Raw genomic sequence first — 22,848 nt, 5'->3', positions numbered from 1 at the left:
TGTGGCTTAGACTCAACTTCAGCACTCGTTATTAATAGATCAGAATGCAAGCTGACACTTGACTTCTCCAGTTTAGCCACTAGATGGCAACGTTGCTCCAGCGTGTATCTGCTCAAAAACCAGTCATCTACACTAAAAAAAAAAGTTATGATACACAACACCCACCAAAAATCAAGCTTAATGGAGTGTTATAAATTATAATGTTGTGTTATATTGTGCTTTAGCATATACGATGACAGGGTTTTGATTTAAATTGATAAATGATACGAAAAATCAAATCACTTTTCAATGTTGAAGTGTGTGAATAGTTGAATGTGAAACTGTCGTGTAAAGCAGCTCAAGACTAGAAAAGCTGTATATAAATACAGAACATTAATAACTCTTCTTCTACTGATTTTATTTCGTAGTAACGTGTAACAAAGATAGTTAGAGGAAAAGGAGTGGAGTAAAAGTTAAAGTTGCTACAAATATAAATAACGATGTAAAGTACAGACACGTGAAATGTGTGCTTAATTACAACGCTGCTTGTTTGATTGTGAGTTCTGCACAAAACTATTGTGTGTAAATAACCTTTGCTACTTTTGGAGGGGGGCGACGGCAATGTGGAGGAGTGAACCATCTTACTCGGTTTTAACACTCTTTGTATAAACACGTACGTCGTTACGTCGTGTTTGAACGTGGCGGCGCGGTTACGAGCAGCACCCGATGAAAAACAAGTCCTTATTCAGCTCCTAAGTTTGTTTGCGCAAGAAAAAAAACATCTGTCAGGAAAGACAACAAAATATAGTTACACATGTTTGTTGAATGGCGGTCTATTCGTGATCACGTGCGACTTTCATCGCGATATCCAATGTCTACGATGGTAAATCAGGAAACTAAAACCAGCGTAAGCTAACTAGGCTAACCTATCATTAGCTAAAGAAATGTTTGTTTATGGTTTTTAACACTATTGTATTTGATTATTTTAACGATTTTCTGCTTTATACCATCTGCACTTGATCGTCATTCCTGTCATTTTTATTACAGAGCTGCAAAATAAACGGTCTCTTCAGCACAGGAGAGGACTTTGATGATGAGGTGGTCTCAGCACACACCTGCTATTATCATTTATTTAACTGCTCTCATTCTGTGACATACAGTAACGACCCTCCGTGTGTTTCCCAGGACCTGCTCGGAACAGACTGGACCGTCCGCCCGGCGTCTGGAGGAGCCGATGCAGCTGCAGCTGATGTGTCCTCCTGTGTGCTGCGACCTCCTTCTGTAGTCCACAGAGAGCCAGTCATAAAATGCCTCCAGCAAAGTGCACAGGGATCGGCTGCTCTGTGTAAAGACACAGCATTAAGAAGCAGGGACACTCCTGCCAGACAAACATTTGCTCTAGGTTTGAGACAGCTCTCCTCGTCCTCCTCACAATCTCCCTCCACACTGAATAACACTAGGGTTAATGTAGTTACATTACAGAGTCATGCCAACACTGGGGCATCAGGGAAGCCCTGTGTGGCTCAGGATGATTTTGATGAGTGGGACGTTGACCTGGCAGACCTGGATGAGAGTGAATGTCGGATGGCGCCACCACTTCAAGCTCCTCCTCCCACTCCACCTGCAACCACACCTGCATTTTCAACCAAAACGCTTCGACCCCCAACATGTGGAGGGATTCAGACACAACCTAATCGGACTCATAACTTACCTCCTCAGACCCTTTTGGCTGCTCATGTGCGACCTGCAGTTCCCCGCCCTACTCTTCCCTTAGCCCCTCCACAGAGTCCTTGTGCTTTTCCTGGCCGCATTGTGACCTCTCCCACAATGAGCCCCATTTCCAGGACACTGATCAGGCCACAGCAGCCACAGAGACTAATGTCAACTCCAGGACCCTCACCTCAGCCACATGGCATTTTTGAGACCATCTCCCCATCACCCTCCTCCTCGTCTTTGAACTCCTCCATCCTGAGCCCTCATCCCCTTCACACCACTTTCCTCACTAACCGCCTGGTCCAGCTGGTATCCGCCTCAAATAAGTTTCCCAAGAAGAGGCCTCGCTCTGAGCTTCTAATACCCAGGACTCGACGGTTCCCTGGTCCTGCTGGACTCCTGCCACAGCAGGTCAGTGTCTCCAGACCTGGTGCTCCTCCTCTGTCATACAGCTGAAATATGTCTGTTTTTATCTTCCTGATTGCAGTGCCTTAATGTTACCACCTTTCAAATAAAAGTATTGCCGCAATCAAATCAAATCTGTACTCGCTCAGTATTTGCTCCAGTCTGAATTTGAGCTGCTGCTCTGTAGATTTGTCATGTAAGCTCTAATGAAATAACTGCCAAAGAAATCCAACATTTATGTGTTTGTTTTTCCACCATGGTGCCATGTGATAATTGAATTCCTCTCCCTCAGCCGCAGGGTCACAGCCTGGACGACATTGTGGTTTCTGTCCCTCATACTCCTGCTCACGGTGTTGTGGCCCGTTTGCCAAGCCAGGTAAAAAAATTACTAGATTTGTCACAAACTTTAGTAATTAATCTTTTAATGATTTAATGATTAGCCAATAAATAATTTGGTTAGAAACTAAACCTAAGCCGCGGTATTCCATTACCAGTGTTTTGTCTGATCAAGAGATATAATAGAAAACTCAGGTTACATTTATACTGCTATGCTTTATTTTTAAAAGCTTTGCATCTGCCACATTTATGCAGGTAACTGCCAATGATGTTTTTCAAAGATCTGGATGTTTTAAAAACTAAAATAGGATCAGTGGAGTTTCCACACCTCTCAGCAGGTATAAATGTAGTAGATGTGATTCATTTAAATTTTTTTCCCGGCGAGTTAACAGATTTAGACATTAACCCACTACACTGCCTCTCGCAGAGCAAAATCCTCGGAGAAGCTTTATGAATTCACAATGCACAACAGGAAAGTGGAGCGAAGAGTAAAATATGATCAATTTGCATTTACAGAATTGATGTTTTTGTGCAGTTTTTTTTTGAAAATAGAAACGAATGATCACTCCCAAGCCATGTTTCATTGTTTTTTTGTGAGCAGAGCAGAGGAGCAGTAAGTAGTAATTAAGGCTGTGATTGTTGAGCATGACTTTTTTTGTCGGTTTCCCATTAAACGCTCATTGAAACATCTGGATTTTATGATTCGCTCTTAACATCATGTTGGTATACACTTTAAAGTATGCTTGGGTTTAGGTTTTTATTTTTATTAGTTTTTCCAATATGTTTGTTGTACCTTCAAACTCAGACTGTGAGGATATCCAGCCTGCAGTGCGTGAAATTAATTTTCACACAATCTGATCACATCAGAATCAAACTGACCATGTGAAAAATGTAATGACAGGAAATGCCTTAGAAAATTACAGCTGTGGGCTCAGAGCAGTGCGACTCCATTACATCGCACAAACTCCAAGTCGAGAGTTATGTAAGCCAAGCAGGTGGTCTTTTAATCTCATTCTCGTTGATGTGATTTGAAGGTTTCCAGCTCCCAAAATGAGGAAGACGAGTTCAGTGGCGGCGCCTGGGCAGCGATGAAGACTGAGATGGGATTGGATGAGAGGAACCCATCGTGCTTCTTGTCCTCCTACAGCGTGGTCATGGTGCTTCGAAAGGTAATTCCTCCACTGCAACCACATGTCTTCTTTCGTTGTTGTTAGGATAGAAAATAAATTCAACTAATTTGCTGATGCTGCTTAATTAAGGGCTAAGTTTTGATCGCATGAATTGCATGTGGTGGTTCACACTTATGGTTTCACACACTGAGCGTTTGGAGCTGCACGCTCAGAGAGAAAAAAGATGGAGTTTTTTTTTTTTTTTAGAAACAGCTGGTGACCGTTGTGTGATGTATGCAACTAAAACAAGTGGAAAGCAGAGTGACTTCAGGAAGAAGACAGCAAATTATTGACTTGAAGTGAATAAATAAATAAATAAATGAAAGAGCAGCTTTGCTTGGAGATGGGTAGAAGTAGACATTGTGTAACCTCATTGCACAAAGATTTTAAATAATCAAATAGTTCATTAAGTAGCTTTCTTTGCATTAATTTGATTCCCAAGTAGCAATACATTGGTAAAAAATGCTTTATATAGTAAATTTGGACTTTTTAAAAAATGTGAATAATAATGCTCAACTATTGAAATTCTCTGATAGATTGTGATTTAATTTTATTTATTTATTGGTTTACTGATATTTAGGTAAAGCAGTTTTCTTTGATTATCTCATCCACCATCATAACAGATTGTGGCTCACTACCTGAAGTCTGCTGGCATAATCAGGACAAATGATTCCTTCTACTGGAGGTGTTTTGTAATTATAAACAGTAAGATCATTAATGAATCACTCAAATGGAGACTCTGCTGTTAATCTGCTCCTTTTTTGTATGTCATCCTCGGCAGAATAACTCATGTGTGGTGAAGAATGGAAGTCAGTGTTAGAGGCTTACACGTGTTGGCTTTATGTCATACTGACCTGTCACCTGCTCCATTTACATACACACACACACACTCACTGGCAGGACTCTGGTTAAGCCCCGTCAGGTTAAGCTGTTTACATGAACATCGAGCTCCAAAAATCCCCGTCACAGAGGCTTTCCCTGTTTCTGTTGATTGAACAATCACGCAGTGCATCTAATGCAGCAGAGAGAGAAATGATCTCAACAGTAAATACTGCTCTTCGCTGTTTATTTGTTGACATTAGTAAATCTCCACAACCCTAAGCCAAAAGTGAGAGTGGTGGTATTTGAGGCTGAAGTAATTGAATAATTTAAAAAGGGTGGTGCATGAGTAGAGTATTATTGATAGTGATGGGTCTATTTTTTTGTTTCGCTGTGATTGAATCAACTTGAAACAAGTTTTTTAAATTAAGTATAGTATATAGTTTAACTATGCCTCACGATGATGCCTAACAGCTTTGTTATTGTGCAGATGCTGATGTGAGAGCAGCACCTTTATTTACTGAAACCTCTCCTGCCAGCTCCTTTGTCAAATCTCTGGTTAGTGTCTGAGTGAGTCAAGTCGTCACCTCTTGCTCAGATGTTTTGGACATTCCGCTGCGTTTGTGGTCTTGTTTGACCCAGACAATCTCTTTTTTGCATTCTTTGTGTTTAAATGGCGAACTTTTCCGGACATTTTGTGGAGTTCATGTCTGTAAACATCAGTATTTGCCTACAGGATTATTGATTATTCCAACTTGAATAAATAGTTTTGTGGTGCAGTGACAGCCAGAGATTAATCTGTCATCAAATAGCTGCTTTGTCTCCAAATAATTTTTAAAAGCACAATATAATGTCAGAGAGCCTAAAATGAAGGTATTGAATTTATTTATTTGTCTAGCCATCTGTCCAAAATCACTGTATATGCTGTTTTTTGCATTGTATATGGCTTTAGGTGTTGTACTAAAGAAGGTAATGTGTGTCTCATTCTCAGGCTGCACTGAAACAGCTGGCCAAAAACAAAGTGCCTAACATGGCTGTACTTCTGAAGAGCATCATCCACACACATGCTGATGCCAAGGCTGTATTCAAAGACCCAACAGGTATTGTACAAACAAAGAAGTCTACAAAAGGAGAAATAAAATGAAATCTTGAAGCTCATTAAAACGCTCCAGACTCAAACTGTGAGCTCTTTTTAGACAAGACAAAAAAAACACTTTCCACATCTGGGGGTCTGCAAGGGTCCACATGGTGTACATTTTGTCATCTTACCGAGGTGGTCAGATGATGGTCTACACGGACGTAGACGACCACACTTCCAGTTTGAAATCTACATGGACTGTATGAACCCTAATGGACCATAACTGTGCACGCTTTCTGTAGAATAACAGTCCAGTTGGTGGAAGGCCTCAACGGAGAGGATGGTAACTATGGAGACTTGCTTGAGGTTATGCAAGGTCATCCAGTACCCACACATTACATGTCATTTTAGCAGACACTTTTATCCAAAGCAACTTACAAGGGAATTGAGTACAACCTGCCATGGGTGGAGTAGAACTTGTGACCATGATGTCTCTGCACACGGGGTACTGGTCTTAACCACTGAGCTACCCAACCCCACACATGTACAACCCATCTCTCAAAAAGGACATGAGGGTGAACTCCTGCTGAGAATTGCCCACTGCTAATGTCCAATTCCATCTAAGCACGTATGCATTTAGACTGACACAGACCTTTTTATATTAGTATGAACAGAACCTCGGGCCTGTGCACACATGCAGAAATGTGAAGCGGTTCTCTGAAAACACAGAACACGGAAAGAATGAGCCATTACATGTGAGATCCGTCACGGAAAAGTCACATGATTGAGCCCCCCGTTGTGTGAAAGCACAATATGCTCAATTACACAAACAAGATCATACATATACATGTACACACACTAATCATCCACTCTAGTTGACATCTGCCTTCCACGCGTCCGTCCGCTGAGTCAGAATGGGTGAACGGCTTCACCCTTTGTGTCTGATCCGCGTCTATACCAGAGAGAACATCCACATGAGGTGTACTGATTATCAACACACTGGAGTGGATGTTGTTCTCAACACTGGACTTAAGTGCTTATTAGGGATTCAATTGCAGTAGATTGGCATCTGCAGTGGGTGGTAATAAGTGGCTCTCTGCCTCCCACCAGTCAGAAGGTTTGCAGCTTTCCTCCATCTTTTTTTTATTTAATTATTATTTCCTAGCAGGCAGTTATCACTGAATTTTGCTGACCATCTGAGGTGATTATGTGCCAGTGTGGAAAAGATGATCAGATAATTGATATCTCTAACTACCATTTCACATCTTGAAAGGTCCAGTTTGTAAGAATTGATGACATCAAATTTTGTTTGTGTAGTTAGTTTTAAAACAGTGCATGTTGTGGTTGGTTTTTCCATTCAAACTGCTGGTGGCGCAGTGCAAGATGGAGCCCTTGAATTAAGGACCTGTTCTAAGGCTACTAGTATATTCAATCTCTGTGCCTTTAAATTTTTCTTTTGAAATTTTTTTGGGGACAGTTTGATAATGTCATAGGGCTAGCACAGAAAGGGTTTTCTCCCACAAGTCCTAAAACATGCAGAGGTTAATTGAACATTCTAACCTTAGGTGTGAATGTGAGTGGGAATGGTTGTTTGTCACTGTGTGTTTACTGTACTGTGCTAAAGTCCCTGGGCTTCTTTTTATGTCTGTGATCATTGGCATTTGGATTGGAATGATGTGACTGAAAGTTAGTCTTGTATATTAGTAAGCTGTCAATTATTATTATATTATATCAATTATAATTATATTATTATTAACAAGGGCCTTTCTGCATGGAGTTTGCATGTTCTCCCCGTGTGTGCGTGGGTTCTCTCCGGGTTCTCCGGCTTCCTCCCACAGTCCAAAAACATGCAATGTGGGGATAGGTAAATTGGACACTCTAAATTGACCATAGGAGTGAGTGTGAGAGTGAATGGTTGTTTGTCTCTATCTGTGTGTGGCCCTGCGATGGACTGGCGAACTGTCCAGGGTGTACCCCGCCTATCGCCCGATGTAGCTGAGATTGGCACAGCACCCCCCGCGACCCTCTGGCAGAGGATAAAGCGGTAGATGATGACTGACTGACTGACTCTCTTGAATAAACCTGGCATACTGGACCTTTTTTGTCAGCAGATATTTTTCAACATGAAATAGTAGAACAAACATAACATTCATTAAGGTCCCACTCCACTTTTAAGAGAGCTAGGGTCATGCTGTAAGGGTAGGTCAAACTAAATAATTGACACTTTTACCTGTAGAAGCTGTGTTTTCTCTGAGAAACTGTCTTAATGTGTGTAATACTTTTGCCCGGTACTGCACTTGAATTCGTGGGAATGCTCGGACACAGCAAGGGGCGCTGACCAGTCAAATTGTTTTAGGCTTGTAATATTATGTTCACAAATAATCCCAAAACATGCCAAATAAATATGTCTGTGAAGAAAATATCAGTGTGATGAAGATGATGTATGTACAGGCTCAATTCCAGTACTCAAACTACTTTCTCTTGACTATTAAATATGATTGGACTAATGCAGACCATCACAAGACACAACCCAATCAAGAGGGCCAAGTCTGTCACCTTTATTTCTGCAGCAGGTCCCCAAAGGTGTAGTAGATTTGAACATGGACAGCAGTGCAATTAATGTTGTGCCATTATTTTCTACTCAAACATTATTAAGGTAGTATAAGAGCCTGCACCGTCAGGTAATACAAAATACTGACCTCTTAGGACAGTTTAAATCTTCTTGATGAATGAAGTCGTCGGGTGATTTTAACTAAGTGTAAAAACAGGGTCAAACATCTTGGCGGGAACTTTCACTTCTTCTTTTTACCCACAGAATTATTGTTTTAAATGATACTATACATTCATAAACTCATGCTGATTTATTTCACAGTTGCAGACTAAAATAATTTAATCAAAACAGTACAAGGTCGAAATTGATAAGAGAGCAGGGGGGAAGAGTAGGAGAATCAATTCTCTGTGCACTGGTCTACAATAGAATAACAATTAACTTGTTTGAAATAGTTTGAATGAAGACACAGAAAATCACTATTTATATTGTGTTTGGCTGCCACAAATAATAATAGGCATAGGAAACACTGAGCAGTGTGAAAATATTTAGGATTCATTAATGACATTGGGGCAGGTCTTTAGTGTCCACAGTCTTGGTAATTGATGGAAGGCACTGTTTATTTTATTCATTTTAAGTGGCTGGAATAAACCTGAACGTAAGCTGCTGCTTGTTTTCACATTCAGTAGTTATGCAACAACATTAGCATTCAGTACTGGCCCTTGTGCCTCTTGGTGCTGTGTGTGTGTCTCTACACTCAGTTTATCTGAGCTTTAACAGCTGCTTCCTCTGAGGGGAAATGATACTGACAATGGTGAGATGGCACCAAAAAACTGTGATGTTATGTGCTGTAAAACAATAAGAGCTGAAAGACTTGGTGGGCTTTGTTCTGTTGTTCACATGTGTCACTAAAGGGGAGATTCAGGGAACTGTGCATCGGCGCCTCCTGGAGGACAGAGCAGAGGAACTGAAGGTTGGCGCCGTACTGCTGCTGAAACAAGTAAAACTCAATATTAGCCTTACCCTTTTTAGACTTTTATTTCAATCGTGATGGGAAGTATGCAGTATTTTTGTTTTGCGTCATGTAAATGTACAGTGTTTACAAATCTTTGTCTTGCGCTGTTGACAGGTTGGTGTTTTTTCCCCCTCTCATCGGAACCATTACTTGAATGTGACGGCCAATAACCTTCTGAGGGTCTACAACTCCGATGGAGTCAGTTTGTCCTCCACTCAGCTCCCCCCACTGGTCCTGGTGAGTGCCAACACTGTCAGCTGAAAACATACGTAGCATTCAAAGAAATATTAAAATCTTTCATCCAGAAGGGCTCTGTCAACCTGTGAGTTCAAAAATGCCTCTTTTTTTTTTTATTATTATTATTATTGTTCTGTCCAGGAGCCAATGTTGCCATCCCCCACTCGGTCCACCAACACCCGCCGGGAGCCAATATCACGCATGCAACTGTTGTTTGACGAGGAGGATGACGAGGGACAAGAAGCTGGAGGAAGCAATGACCCCCAAGCTCCATCAGGAACCCAAGTCACCTCAAGCAAAGAGCTGGCTGGGAATCCAGGACCACAGGACCCAGCCTGGGATGCAGGTGGGGACCACCATATCATATACATATCATAGAGTGAAGTGTCATGGCTGCTTTTAATGGCAATTTTGTGGCATTTTATTGTGACTTACAAGGAAGATAAAGTACTTTTTCAGTTAAACACACTTTGCAGAACCTTAGTATTAGGTCTGATTACTCAATTATGAAACGATTGCTAAATATAACGCCACCTTTTTGATTATTTTTTAAAAATAAATATTGAAGCAAGCTCAAATATGGTTTCTTTGTGCCATATAGAGACGATAATTAAAATGGTCTGCGTTTGGTTTGTGGTCACAACAAGACATTTGAGAACATCATAATTTCAAGGTTAAGGAATCAAGATTATTTAACTTTTTCTGACATTTAAAAAAAACAACATATCGATAAAATAATGTATATACACCAGACAACAAATATCCAAATGCAAATCATATTACATCATTTCCATCCAATATAATCACCCCCTATATGTTTGTGTCTTTCTGTACTTTCTGCTGTCCAATAAATGCAGAAATGTCTAATGTCTAATTTACTTTTAGTTTACTGCCTTGGCGGTTACTGTGATGTGAATTAAATCTCAGTCATGGTCTCACATATGTCTGTTTTATGTCTGTTGTGCAGATGATGACTTGGATGAGCTGCTGGGAGAGTTACCAGAGGACACCTACAGCCTTTGATGTAACTTTACATCAGCAAACAAACTTAAGTTATTTTATGACTAAAAAAAAGTTGCTGACATCACTTCTTTAAAATCTGTGAACCTGTGAAGAACCTGTGCAGAAATATATCTTGGAAACGTTTTTTTTCCTTTCCTGTTGCATTCACTGTGTTCAGTACCCATTTGAACAATATCACAGAGTGTAGTCTTGAGGTAATTTGCTGTAACTGTCTCAGTGCCATGCATCATTGATGATTGATGTTATAAGACGCCTTCACTCGAAGCCAACACATGCTCATTAATTAATTACAAAGCTCCACCAATCAACCCTGTTTGCTTTCGGCTCCACTTATAGTACCACTAATATTCTCATAAAGACCATAATTATAATTAGTGATTGTGTGTGCACGCACATGTGAAGAAGTTATGTAAATTTTAGTTCTTGCTATTGCGGCACTAGCTTCATTGACCTTTAAATGAAAGACAAATCTACGCATCATCAATTTGCTAATTATGCAAAATCAAAGGTAGTAAAAAAAAATCACTTTACTTTTTGTCCTTGCACTCCCTCTTCCGCTGCGGCTCTTTGTTTGAGTCTCACAGTGGAGATCACGTATGACCTGGCATGTTGTAATGCATTAAGAGGTGCGTCAGTATTAGAATACTGAGATTTGTTTGACCAGAAAGTGTTCAGCCCTGCCTAAATCCAGAGTGGAGTCTTACCATGACTAACCGGTTCTTATGGAGACTTTCTCAATAGGATCTGAGCACCAGATCAAGTTTCCTGCTCTCACCCTGCGTTGGAAAGACTGCAACAGATTTGTTTTAATCCTCAGACTCTTTGTTGTTTTGTCTGGGATGCTGCTGAAGAAATCTTCTGGTTCAGGATCAGGTTGCAGGAGGGAATTAGGATGAAGAAATTAGGTAAATTTGCATGATCCAAAACACTTTTGGCTCTGAGCTCTGTGACTGAAAGGAGTTTACGGCACACTCTGTATTTGCACAGTGACACTTTTCTGACTTGCTGTTTTGGCTCTGAACCTCTGCAAAATTGATTTTTAAATGACAAGATGACCATAAGGGTAAAGTGCTGACTCTTGGCTTGAATTTGAGGGCATTTACAACTATATGGGATAAAGAGTGGAGACACTGTGACTGTAGATTGTTCCCCTGCCTCTAAAATTCAGTTACTACAGATAACCTGATATAAATTTAAATAACATCCAAAAGTCAAAGGTCCAGTTATCCGCACTCCTTTAACAGTTTACAGTGATGCTACCACTACAGAGAAGAATGAAAACTGCTCACATTGTAAGATGGCTATGGTATGTTACCATCTTAAACCAAAGGTTCACAATTACTACCTTGAATTGTCTTTAAAGTTACTGGGTTGATGGTATTCCATAATTGGCAGGGGGAAAACAATTTAATGGGCAGTAGCAGGAATCAATTTTTCTATTCCTGCATTCAGATCAATATACCATGAGCTTCCTACATGATACTGCATATTTTCAAGCTTTAGAAATTCCCCGACTGAAGCGAAGGAAGGACAAAAAAGAAACAGTCATTAAGGTGCTTGTAATTGTTCACCCTGTGGTCATTTCCTGTGATTAAGCATTCAAAAAACAGTTGAGAGCCACTGCTGCTGTTACAGTACATCTTCATAGTACTGTATAACCAGTACTGTCGATTAGACCCAGTGCCATGAAGGGGATTTATCTTTGAGCTTTATACCTTATATACATTTTGGGACTAAATATTAACTATAGGGACACGATGTCCAAAGAAACACTCGCCCTGCTGATTTAGTTAGGAAATACATTTGTAAGTTAAATATTTAGCCCTAAGCAGAGGTCTTGAATTAATTTGGCACTGACATTTTATTGTATTCATAGGTTTTGTCAATTCAAATAAACCCAGCTTGTTTCATGAAAAAAAAATGTTGCCCATCTCGCAATATTTAAAAAGCCCCTTCAGTCACTTCACTTCACCCTGGTGTACCAGTAGGGGGCAGCATTGAACACTCTCCCCAGTAGTCCAGGTCCTCATTGACATCATTAGTCAAGTTCATAGGTTTATGAGCCATACAGATTTCCAACACCCAGTTAAGAGTCATAGAGATAAAAATCCTAATTGGAGGGGAACTTAATTTGACCAGAGCGAGGCTCTTTGGAACCATCTGTCTTTGCGTGTGCACAGTGCAGCTGCTGCTCCCCCTTATCTGGGAATCTACCAATTAAGACAACCACAAAAGAAGGGCTCGGTTCCAAATAAAGTGTGCAGCTATTGTTCACAATCTGGACCAATTTGCCCTTCAACTGCAGTCGCCTCTTGCCGGTGATGATCATCAAACGCTGGAACTTACACATCCTAATTATCTCATGTAAGAACATATTATTTTTCATTTTCCATTAATATAGTGTGAGATTGTAATTGCCCCTCCGATGCTGATGTGCATAATGTGCCTGCTGTCCCAATAACAGATATTTTTTCTTTTTTTTTTAAGAGTATTTATCTATGTTTCATTCTTTAGTAAAGAGCAAAGGCCTTTCTCATCTTTGATGTAAAGTATCATTAAATCTCTGAGATTTGGGGAGAGAAGCCTGATATATCCAACAGGAGTCTTTTTTTTTAATAAGTGCTACCCTAAGTGAATAGCTGATGACACAATAGTTGAGAAAAATTGTAGTCAAACTTCCCTGTGAGAGATTTAAAAGTGTTGCATACTTCAGCTCGCGCTCAAAAAAGGACCTAAATCACAATGAATGACATAAGTGAACAAGAAAGAAATGCGGTGACCGTGTTACTACTACGATAACTTGATTATGGCAATCTAAGACACGGTCATAACCCAGAGAAAATAATCACTGGCAAAACAATCTCATTTATTTCTCATCTAGAGAGTTTCATCATATTAAGTTCTCTGTGCAGTCTGGAGAAAGTTTGCCATTGTCGCTGTTAAATTTCATATATTTTTTGTGCACTTGTGCCGAGGAGAAAAAGGACAACTACACCTAGTAAATAGATGTTTGAAATGATATAACAATCGGAATATGTTGTACAACTAGATACATGAGGAAAAACAGATTGTTCCATATGGAACAACTATAGAAGAGTTATTTATGTGTGTATTCAGGTGGGTCTCTGCACCATTTGAGGGTTAGTTTTCTCTTATATTCAAAATAATAAAATTAAAAAGTCAACACAATTTTATGCCTTTATCCAGAGACAAAGGGTAAACTCACTCATATTTCTTTATGTTGCACTGAGCTATAAAGTATTAACACATTAGAAGGAGGAAAATATGGTCAAGCTGAGATGGCTTGTACCTTTATAAATCTTGCGGATGGAAAGTTGGCCGGATGGATAAAGCCACATAAGATTGCTAAAGCATAAAGCCTTATTTTCAACTTCGGCGGCTGTTTAATCCCTGTAACACTACGTTCATTACCTCGCTGGGAAAAAGGGGAGATTTGTTTAATGAAGCTGTTAAGAAACCAGCAAAGCATGCAGCTGTCTGAGACCACAGCAAATTTCATTTGGGAGAACGCCTGTGATCGACTGACAGCATGTGTTGGTGTAAATGAGTGTGAGCGTGAAGATATAAATGTAATGCTATATTTGTTCTTCTGTACATACATGTAGAGTTCGTGGTTCTGACTTGTTGAAAATGGTCAAACTTAACCTCCAACGGCAAAGAAGTGGACTGAAGATGCACGTTACATGTTGTATTTATGAATAAAATGTCAGCAAATGCTGTCTTAAGAATACCGATTCAATTGTCTGAGGTATTTACTTGAATAATTGTATCTGTGTGTCTGCGATTATGTATGATTTTGATTTGACGTGTGCCAAAAGTGTTGTGTTGATAGATTCTTTCTTTGTTTCCCATGTGTTTTATTGTTTGTATTCATTTTCCATGCCATCTGTTGCAAAACAGGTGGAATTCTTTGCTATATTTGCCATACTACAATTGCCATACTGATTAATAAAGACTAAGAATTTGTGTGTGGTCTTGAAGCACTGTGAGCTGTACATCATATGCATTAAAGGTACAACAAACAAAGTTTCCTTTCTAGTTCATTATAGACTTGTTTATAGATTTAAAAAAATATATATATATGGGGTTAGGGGTTATATATATATATTTATATATATATATATATATAACCCCTAACCCTAACCCCTTTTAGAAAACTAAATATTGTTACAAGTTTTTATAACATAAGTGCAAACGAATACTAGGCAACTTTTGATTTTACTGCCCTCTAAGGTTAAAAAAAAGGACACTGGATCGGTGTAAATAACACAACTGTAATGAATGCTATTTGTACCAAAAGTGTAACATTAGTATCAACAATAGTCAGGCACCGGCTACTCAAATCAAATTCAGCTTAGGGACCCATAAAAGCTTGGGCCGACCGTGATAGTTGTGTTATATTTTATAAACTGTATATTGTGTAAATAGTTGGAGAAAGGGTAAAGTACTCGTTAAACTGAGTTAACAGTTAAGTTTATACTTCTGCCTACTCCTCTTTAAACATTAAAGAAATGTAAATGTGTTATGAAAAGGAAAGTTAGTGAATGCTGAATATGTTTGAAATGATCTATCTATCTATCTATCTATCTATGAAGACTAAAAATGTGTGTAATTTGTGTGGTTTTGAAAGGTACTGTTAAAGTTAATTCTTAAGTTCATTATGGACTTTTTTTTTACTATGACTTCGTAAATTCATTTGTGAAAAATAATATATTTTTGTTAATTTACAAAATCTTTTCTTACGTTTTCCTTTAGGAAAGATACCCCCCACCCCACCCCACCTGAGTCGCCATTTGGATTGATGACGCAAACATGCCGAAGCACCTGCTTTGGTTCAGTGTACATTTTATTGGGATGTCAAACGCAAACGTTGTACAGCGTATGACTTAAATAAAAATAATCAAGTTTAACCTGGAAGAAGAAGATGAAGAGCAGGACTAAAACAGGAAACTCGGTGCTCAACCTTAACCTGTTGCCAAACCGTGGTAACGGCGACACCCACAGGTGAGCTAACACGACAATTAGCTTAGCGTTTACCCTGATAAAACGCCTTAAAAACAATTGAAATACCACTGTTTTTGTAAGAACACATCACAGAGAAAGGTATTTAAGTCAAAAATAGTGTTACTACTACTACTACTAATACTTCTACTACTTATATTGTGTGACAATGAGGGACTGAGCTGTAGGGCCAGATAGCAAACATGATAACTAGCTGGACAGTTGATTAACCGACAAGAGGGGAAAATGAAAATGTTGCTGCACACTTATTTACGAATTTTTAGTATTATATTTAATTCTTCAGTTTTGGTCATGTTTAAGGGTGGCAACTTTATGAAACAATTTTACAGCCTGAACTTTTTTTTTCTTTTTTTTTTAACTGTGAAGCTTGTTTTAATCCAAGAGGTATAAATATTTATGTGCCTGGCAGTTGGACTGCTCATTATTTTTTAATGCTTAATTAGATGTATACAGTATACAGTCTCTGTTGATCGTTTGGATTTTCCCAAAAGTGATCTTGAATTTTTAATATAGTCCAGAAACAACGTGTGCCCTATCTATTAGTCCGTTAGAGAATGTTTTGATTCCACCTCAAATGCTTGTTTTCAGGTTTCTGTTGTTGAGACTTAACTGTCACAGGTGTATTTGTGTAATGTTCTGGTACATAAAACACTGAAACAAGCATTGACAGAATGTGTGGCATGTGTAATGTATTCGGATTATGGCAATGATCCACATGACGTTTGTTTGAACACATGTCCATGCACAGGTCAACTCTATATGATACAGTTAGAATATTTAACCTGTGCAAGCAGGGTGACTTGTAAAACGTTGTATAAAAGATTGTGATTTTTATGTATTTTGTAGGCTGTGTATATATTGCTTAATATATCTAACTCTAAGTATGTATGTATGTATGTGCACCTGCATGTAATTTATTTGTGTTGTTTTAAAATCAGAAACAATGGTCATACTTATAACTAATAAGATAATGAGATGATGTTCTGGCTTATTTGGTCTACTCGGTCCATATCACAACCTGATTGAACACTCTTTTCTTTTGTTTTCTTTTTCGCTGCTTTCCTCCTCCTGTCTACTTGTATATTTTCACATGCTGGCTCTCTCTTGATTGATACTACAGAGCTCCTTACAAAGATAAAATGCCGTCCTGTTCACTATTTCAGTGTTTTATGCATACGGCACACCCACTCTACATCTGTGCGAGTGACATTGCCATGCAGCTCGTCTTACTTTATTTCCTTTTTTTTTTTCCGTATCTTATTTTTGTTCTCGTCCCTAGCTGGAACCTAAATCTCTGTCTCCACTTCTGCTTCACTTCCCATGACACACGCCCCCATCGTTGTCCAAGTAGCCCCCACAGTTTCCCTCTCTGCTGTCTGTATATCCGGCAGTCTCTGATTTTGCATCCATCCATCACTCTGTTTGCGGTGACAAGATGTGAACTATGAATGGCTGAAAGACAAATGAGTGAAGGTGGCTGGGTAGGAGCGGAGGAGCAGAGAGGAGTTAACCTATTCAGTTCGAGACTTGGCTGTGGAGCGAGCAAGCAAGGAGAGTGTCGCCTACCCTCCTCTTTCTCTCCCCTCCTCCCCTCTCCCCTCTTCTCTCTCTCTTGGTCTCTGTGCAAGCGTGTGTGTTGGTGTGTGCGACTCCCGTCTCTCCCGACTCTGCTGTTGTACGCTGCCGCCACAGATGAGCTGGGAAGAGGAGGTAAAGCGGATGCATTTGGCCAGAGGAAAAGGAATTCAGGAGGAGTTTGAATCGGCATTCAAGACTACCCAGCAGCTCTGATCGTCAACAGGGCTTGCTCTCTCACTCTCTGTGTTTCTCTCCCTCTCTTTCACACACGCACGAACACACTCTCAGACTCACACACTTGCGCCGGGTGGATGTCTCCTCGCTAGGCTGAACGAGAGAGGTGCTGTGGCTTGTCTTTAGTTGGAGGGCATGGGAGATCCCAGGAAACCTGGATGTGTGTGTGTGTGTGTGAATCAGTGTGAACACTCATGTATGACACTATTACTGCGCTGAGTGTTTGTGTGTTTTTGAATGGAGATGAGTAGGGACATTAAATACACAGAGCCAGCTCTCACCTCTTGCTCCGGGTGTCACGCAGGACTTGCCTCTGGGATTTTTGTCAATGAAATGAAGCTGTCACAGAGGGCAACAGAATGGTGGGGAGGCAGGCAGGCAGGCGAGGAGGGGGGTCGCAGTTTTGGATTTATTTAAAGTGTATGTTGAGCGGCCATGTGTAAGAATATGGCCAGGGGATGTAGTACGAGCTGCTGGCGGTGTCAGTAACTCTCGGCTCAAGGGAGTGATTAAGAATAGAGGAGGAGAAGGATGACCTGTGGGGAGTATCTTTGTCTCTTACTGTCCTAAGTAGTATTTGGTTTTGTGGTGATATTTGGGGTCACGTTTCCTATGTGTGTTTGCTGAGGATTTCTGTTTATGTTCTCTATTTAACCATTCCACTTTCTTCTCTCTGTGTACCTACACTTTATCAGCATGGCTTATAGAATTATGAGATGTATATTGAAGTCTTTTAATAAAATTTCCTCTCTGTCTGTGCAGGTGTGAGTGCACCAGGGGCTCCCTGGCTGAGGAGCTGGAGGGCTGATGATGGATCTGAAGGAGCGCTGTGGAAGTCAGGGGAGTCAGGAGAGCTCCAGCTTGCGTCCCTCCTCCTGGCAGACCTTTGCTCACACCAGCACACTTCATGGCCTGCGCTTTGTTTTCCCTTATGGCCAGCCCAGTGTGCGCCGCTTGCTTTGGGCTGCAGCTCTACTGGCCTGCTTGGGACTGTTAGCCCTGGAAAGTGCTGAGCGTCTGGCCTATTTCCTCTCCTACCCTCATGTGACCAGTGTGGATGCTGTAGTATCCGGCAGCCTGGTCTTCCCTGCCGTGACCATTTGTAACCTCAATGCATACCGCTTTAGTCGCCTCACACGCAATGATTTGTACCATGCAGGAGAACTGATGGCCCTGTTGGATGTGCACCTGAAAATCCCCCAGCCGCACCTGGCTGAGCCAGATGTGCTTGCTTCCCTTCTGGAAAAAGCCAACTTCACCAAATACAAGCCCACACCGTTCAGCATGAAGGAGTTCATGGAAAGGATCGGCCATGACCTGAAAGAGATGATGCTCTACTGTCGTTACCAAGGCCAGGAGTGCAGCCACAGTGACTTCAAAACCGTGAGTCTAATTATGTTTTTATTTTTTTTAACGTCAGCTCTGTTCTGAGAATAGTTTGTGTCAGTGTGTCCTAGTTGCCTCCCAGCCCTAAAATGACTGTGGCAGGTTTTTGGGTTGCATTTTCGATGGCTGTTCTGTCCTTCCCACGCTGCCATGCTGGGAATCTCCTGCTGTGTTTTCTCCTTGTGACTGCCTGGCTGCACAGATTGACTCTCATGCTTTGTTTTGCAAATGCAATTTTTGCTGTTACCTTGTTATTGTCCTAAGCCTTCACATGATAAAATTGTACTTAATGGCACATACATTTCTTCATATCAACAGGTGTGTATTGTTTCAGTTACTGAAGAAAGGTTATTATTTTGTCTTGGGCCATGGTACATTCAGTACATTCCACCCAACACATTCAAAGTATGTTTGTGGGCCTGCTGATTACAGCTACACAAATTTACTATTATTTGGATGGTTTCTGATATTAATCTCTTCAAAAAAGATTGTAAAAAAAATTGTATTGCGTAGGGTGTAGCGTAGAGTGGGTTGTCTTAATTATTGGAATGCAGTGCATTTTTTGAACTGATAAAACTGAAGATTTTTAAAGGCCTTTATCTTTCAGCAAATTATTTTTGGCAGATAAAGCAGCAACTTGGTTTTGAACCAATGTTCTAAACTCCCACTTGTCACATACTTGGGCTCTCTCAGACTGATTGTTTACAAAGTGTGAATATGTGGAAAGCACATTGCATATACCACATGAGAGTTAGAAAAAGGAAATGGTACATACAATCTTCATTTTTTTTTTTTTGACCTTGCAAGCAAAATCCTGTCTGTTCTGGTTATTTCTCCAGTGACAAGCAGAATGTCACCATGCTTTTTAAGATCTTTTAAAATGTCATCAGAAATGTTTTAGAAGGATTTTGTTGCTAGTACTTTAAAGGGCCAAGCTGCATGGTCTGACCTTACCACAAATGATGTGTTCATGCCTGCAGACCATTTTTAAATTCATCCACAGAATATATTTGTTCTGTTTAAAGATCGTTAACACACTCCTGACTTGTGTAATCCATCAAATTGAAAAGCAGGCCTGCATTATTTTAGTTGTTGCCTACTAGTTAAGGACTGATTGATTTAGAGAAGACAATGTCGCATAAAAATAACAAAAACTGGAGGCGCTATGACAAGGATTTTTTTGAATCCAAATTGAATCAAATCCCAAATCGAAACTAAATGGATTTAGGTTTTAGCATTTTCAACATACAGGCAACAGTATGTTATAACAGTAGGTTATGACTCAAACACGAATAATTTAATTTAGATCACATTTTGTTGGCATTTAGGAAAGAAAACCTTTATTTTTCTTTTGTAAAAATGTCACAACCAGCAGTACCAACCTGAAATGAGATGAACAGCATTTATACACAGTTTTCCTTTTAACAGTACTTTTCTTGAGCTACATTAATTCCAGTACTGTGAGTCCTAAGACACAGAGGCCTAAAGTTTATGCGTTCTATGTCAAATAGATAACCACACCTGGAATTGACATGATTTGATTAGTTAGACTGTGGTTGTAAATGTATCCATCCACGCTGTTGGTTTATAATGTGTCAGTGATCTTTGGCCACATGTTTCAGTTAAATTGAAATTATTTCTGTGAGTCCTGTGCAGGTGCTTAGAGTTAAAATGTTGTACTTAAGAGATGGATTTTAGTCTTTATTAATGGCCATTTAGGCAAACAAATGTCAAAAAAATAACTGCTGGACCAAAATTAAAGAAACAATTCCATTCTCTCTCATGTATGATGACTAAAAGAAGCAACAAATCCTGTCATTCGAAAATGCACAATATTTTATAATAATTTTCACCATTTCTCCTTGGAAAATATTTGCAAAAGAAATAGTTGACTAAATCGCTATTGTTCAGTCATTTCACTTTAATATTGCACAAGAATTTGCAGAATCCAGGATTTAAGCCAGTGTTTTACTTTAACACCAGTCTGGACAGCTTTGAGCTTTATCCTGAAGTTAGTATCATGGCTCAGGGTCATCTTTTAGGTGAATTCCAACTAATGCACAGCTTTATCAGTGACATTTTTTTGTCAGGCTCAAAATGACTAGTGATGCAAGTAAAACAGCATTCCTGGATCTGAAGTGCTTTTGTGAGATTATGTAGTGAACATTGTAGTGTCATTAATACACCTCAGCTGTGTGTAATCTAAGATGTTAACACCTGTTCCTGTTGAACTGGAACTATAACGCCTCACCCAAAGAGGTTCTCAGTGCACATATACTAACTGGGCAAACAACAGTGGATTACATTTTTGCTGAAGTAATTTTCTGTTTGTGCCTTGTGGATGGATGCATCTTCTTGAGCTCGGATCCATATTGCAGTGAGCTGCTGCAAAGCTAGTGAGCAAAGTGAACTGTCCATTGCTCCTGTCTGCCAGGGGAGCACATGTGATTTTTCATAATTTCGTTCTGTTGAGTCTTAGGAAGGGAAAGGGAGTTAATGCCAAGCTTGCTCAGCTGTCTCTGCCTTCTCATGTAGCCCACTGAGTCTCTATTTGACTCCCCTCAGCCAACCATCTTGCATGTTGTCTGACACGCCTCTGACCTTAAAGCTGAGTTCAAAGATAATCGCGTTGACAGAGAGGCTACTAGAAGGCACAGTCATCCTCTTTGCTCTCTGCCTGTTGCTGCTGTTGAGCTCCTCCTGACTTCTCACTCCTCCTTGGATCTGACTCTTCTCTTTCTGTCATTGCAGTGACACACCTGATTGGAATGAGGGAAAAGAAACAGCTCCTTTTAAAAATAGAAAAAAACAAAAACACACTAACATTTACTGGACACATGACACACAGGGACACGACCATGACACTCCGGGGACCTGAGTCAGCGTTTGAGTGACATTGTCATGAATGACCATAGGGGTGGGATTATGGGAGTCGATTTGGTGTGACTTTATGGAACTGGAGCAGAGCATGACACAAAAGAGAAACCGGTGGCATCAGTGTGCTCATTTACACCTTTATAAAAAAAATGTGGAGATTACTCATCTTGTTAATTTATATTCATGTGCCACCCACCTCACCCGAGCCCTCCAGAAGCACATCAATAAACATGTGTTTTCAAGAATTTAAGAAAGGAGGGCACACCTTGTGCCAAATTCAGCAGTCCTCCCATCCAATCATATGTATGAGTATGACATGAACAATACACAAGCATACTTAAGCTTTTTCAATCCAGTATCTCTGCATGAATGCTGAGATGCCTCCATTAGCAAGGTGTGACTATGGATCAGTGAGACAGTTTCTGAAAATACAGCCCTGTGTCTCCCACACGATTGGACTTGTTTGTGGTAGTAGTTAGGGATGCCTTGATTGCAAATATCTCAATTACCATGTATTTCTGGTTGTATTAAGAACAATGCTCTCATTGGCGACTTTATTGGGTACAGCCGTTCAGCTCTTTGTTAAAATGAATAATTAATTTTTATGTAGATCTAGTCCAGAGTTGATGTTCAAATCAAGCATCATATGGGGCAGGAAGGCAATTTAGGTGGGCTTGAACATAACATGGTTGGTGGCAGATGGGCTGATCCGAGTATTGGGATTTTCAAGCACCACCATCCCTATGGTTTATAGATAATGGTCTGAAAAATAGTGTGTCTGGGCAAAAATGCCTTTTTGATGCCAGAAATCAGAGAAGATTGGTCAGACTGATTTCAAAAGATAGAACGGCAGCTGTAACTCAAATAACCACTCACTTTTGAATGCACAACATATCATCCCTGAAGCAGATGGACTACAACAGCAGAAGACCACACCAGGTACCACTCCCGACACTTTATTAGCTGTCGTGTGTACCTAATAATGTGGCCCATGAGCGTATGTTCAGCAACAATGCTACAGTTGTGTCAAACAAATAATGTATGTTGTCATAACACAGCTCTGCAGAACGCTTATCAAACAGATACACACCAAGCTGAGGTGAGAGATGAGGGAGCGATGGAGAGAGCAAGAGGAGAGAAGGGAAAATATATATTAGATGCAGTGCTAGTAGGAACAAAGTGATCCTGAGATTTGTCAGAATGTGGTTGCTTCATTACAGAAAATAAAATCTGTATATCTGTGTTAGATGATTATGATCTTCATTATTTTGTAGTTTATATTTTTATTTTAGTGACCCACAGCCTTAGAAGGTGTGATGAAATCAGTACTAGTAAATAATGGGAGAGAATGAATTGGTTTCCCCTTTCACTGTTTGTTTTAATGTGTGTTATTACAACCTTGTCTAAA

General features: G+C 40.0%; 2 protein-coding genes across 5 annotated transcripts in view; both read left to right on the top strand.

The window, feature by feature from the left end:
* The first annotated feature begins 25 nt into the window (after positions 1-25).
* On the top strand, positions 26-10,445 carry hrob (homologous recombination factor with OB-fold). Of its 2 annotated transcripts, none has more exons than XM_058653932.1 (10): positions 26-862; positions 1,027-1,077; positions 1,165-2,103; positions 2,390-2,473; positions 3,468-3,602; positions 5,413-5,521; positions 8,962-9,047; positions 9,177-9,299; positions 9,441-9,645; positions 10,267-10,445. In XM_058653932.1, the coding sequence occupies exons 1-10, from the start codon at positions 794-796 to the stop codon at positions 10,320-10,322; spliced, it is 1,857 nt and encodes a 618-aa protein (XP_058509915.1). In that variant the 5' UTR covers positions 26-793; the 3' UTR covers positions 10,323-10,445. The 2 variants fall into 2 exon arrangements, with proteins under 2 accessions (XP_058509915.1, XP_058509914.1); XM_058653931.1 differs by having other exon boundaries at positions 26-886.
* Positions 10,446-15,180: 4,735 nt separating this feature from the next.
* Positions 15,181-22,848, top strand: part of asic2 (acid-sensing (proton-gated) ion channel 2) — a 278,639-nt gene continuing 270,971 nt past the window's right edge. Inside the window, exons 1-2 of one of the 3 annotated variants that reach the window (XM_058653672.1) lie at positions 15,181-15,347; positions 17,940-18,560. In XM_058653672.1, coding sequence (XP_058509655.1) covers positions 17,985-18,560 — 576 coding nt within the window. In that variant the 5' untranslated portion in view covers positions 15,181-15,347; positions 17,940-17,984. Of the gene's footprint in view, positions 15,348-16,896; positions 17,284-17,939; positions 18,561-22,848 lie in introns of those variants that run through there. The other 2 variants (XM_058653674.1, XM_058653671.1) reach the window with 2 other exon arrangements.

Source organism: Solea solea, chromosome 16 (assembly GCF_958295425.1).
Source record: "Solea solea chromosome 16, fSolSol10.1, whole genome shotgun sequence".
In the NCBI taxonomy this organism is placed as follows: Eukaryota; Metazoa; Chordata; class Actinopteri; order Pleuronectiformes; family Soleidae; genus Solea; species Solea solea.
This window is presented reverse-complemented; position numbering and strand designations above follow the sequence as displayed.

Excerpts from the sequence above, each read along its gene's own strand:
- hrob (XM_058653931.1), top strand. The coding sequence starts at position 794 with ATGTTTGTTGAATGGCGGTCTATTCGTGATCACGTGCGACTTTCATCG. Across the intron at positions 9,048-9,176 it reads CCGTACTGCTGCTGAAACAA|GTTGGTGTTTTTTCCCCCTC; the intron begins GTAAAACTCAAT and ends CGCTGTTGACAG. Across the intron at positions 9,646-10,266 it reads GGACCCAGCCTGGGATGCAG|ATGATGACTTGGATGAGCTG; the intron begins GTGGGGACCACC and ends TCTGTTGTGCAG.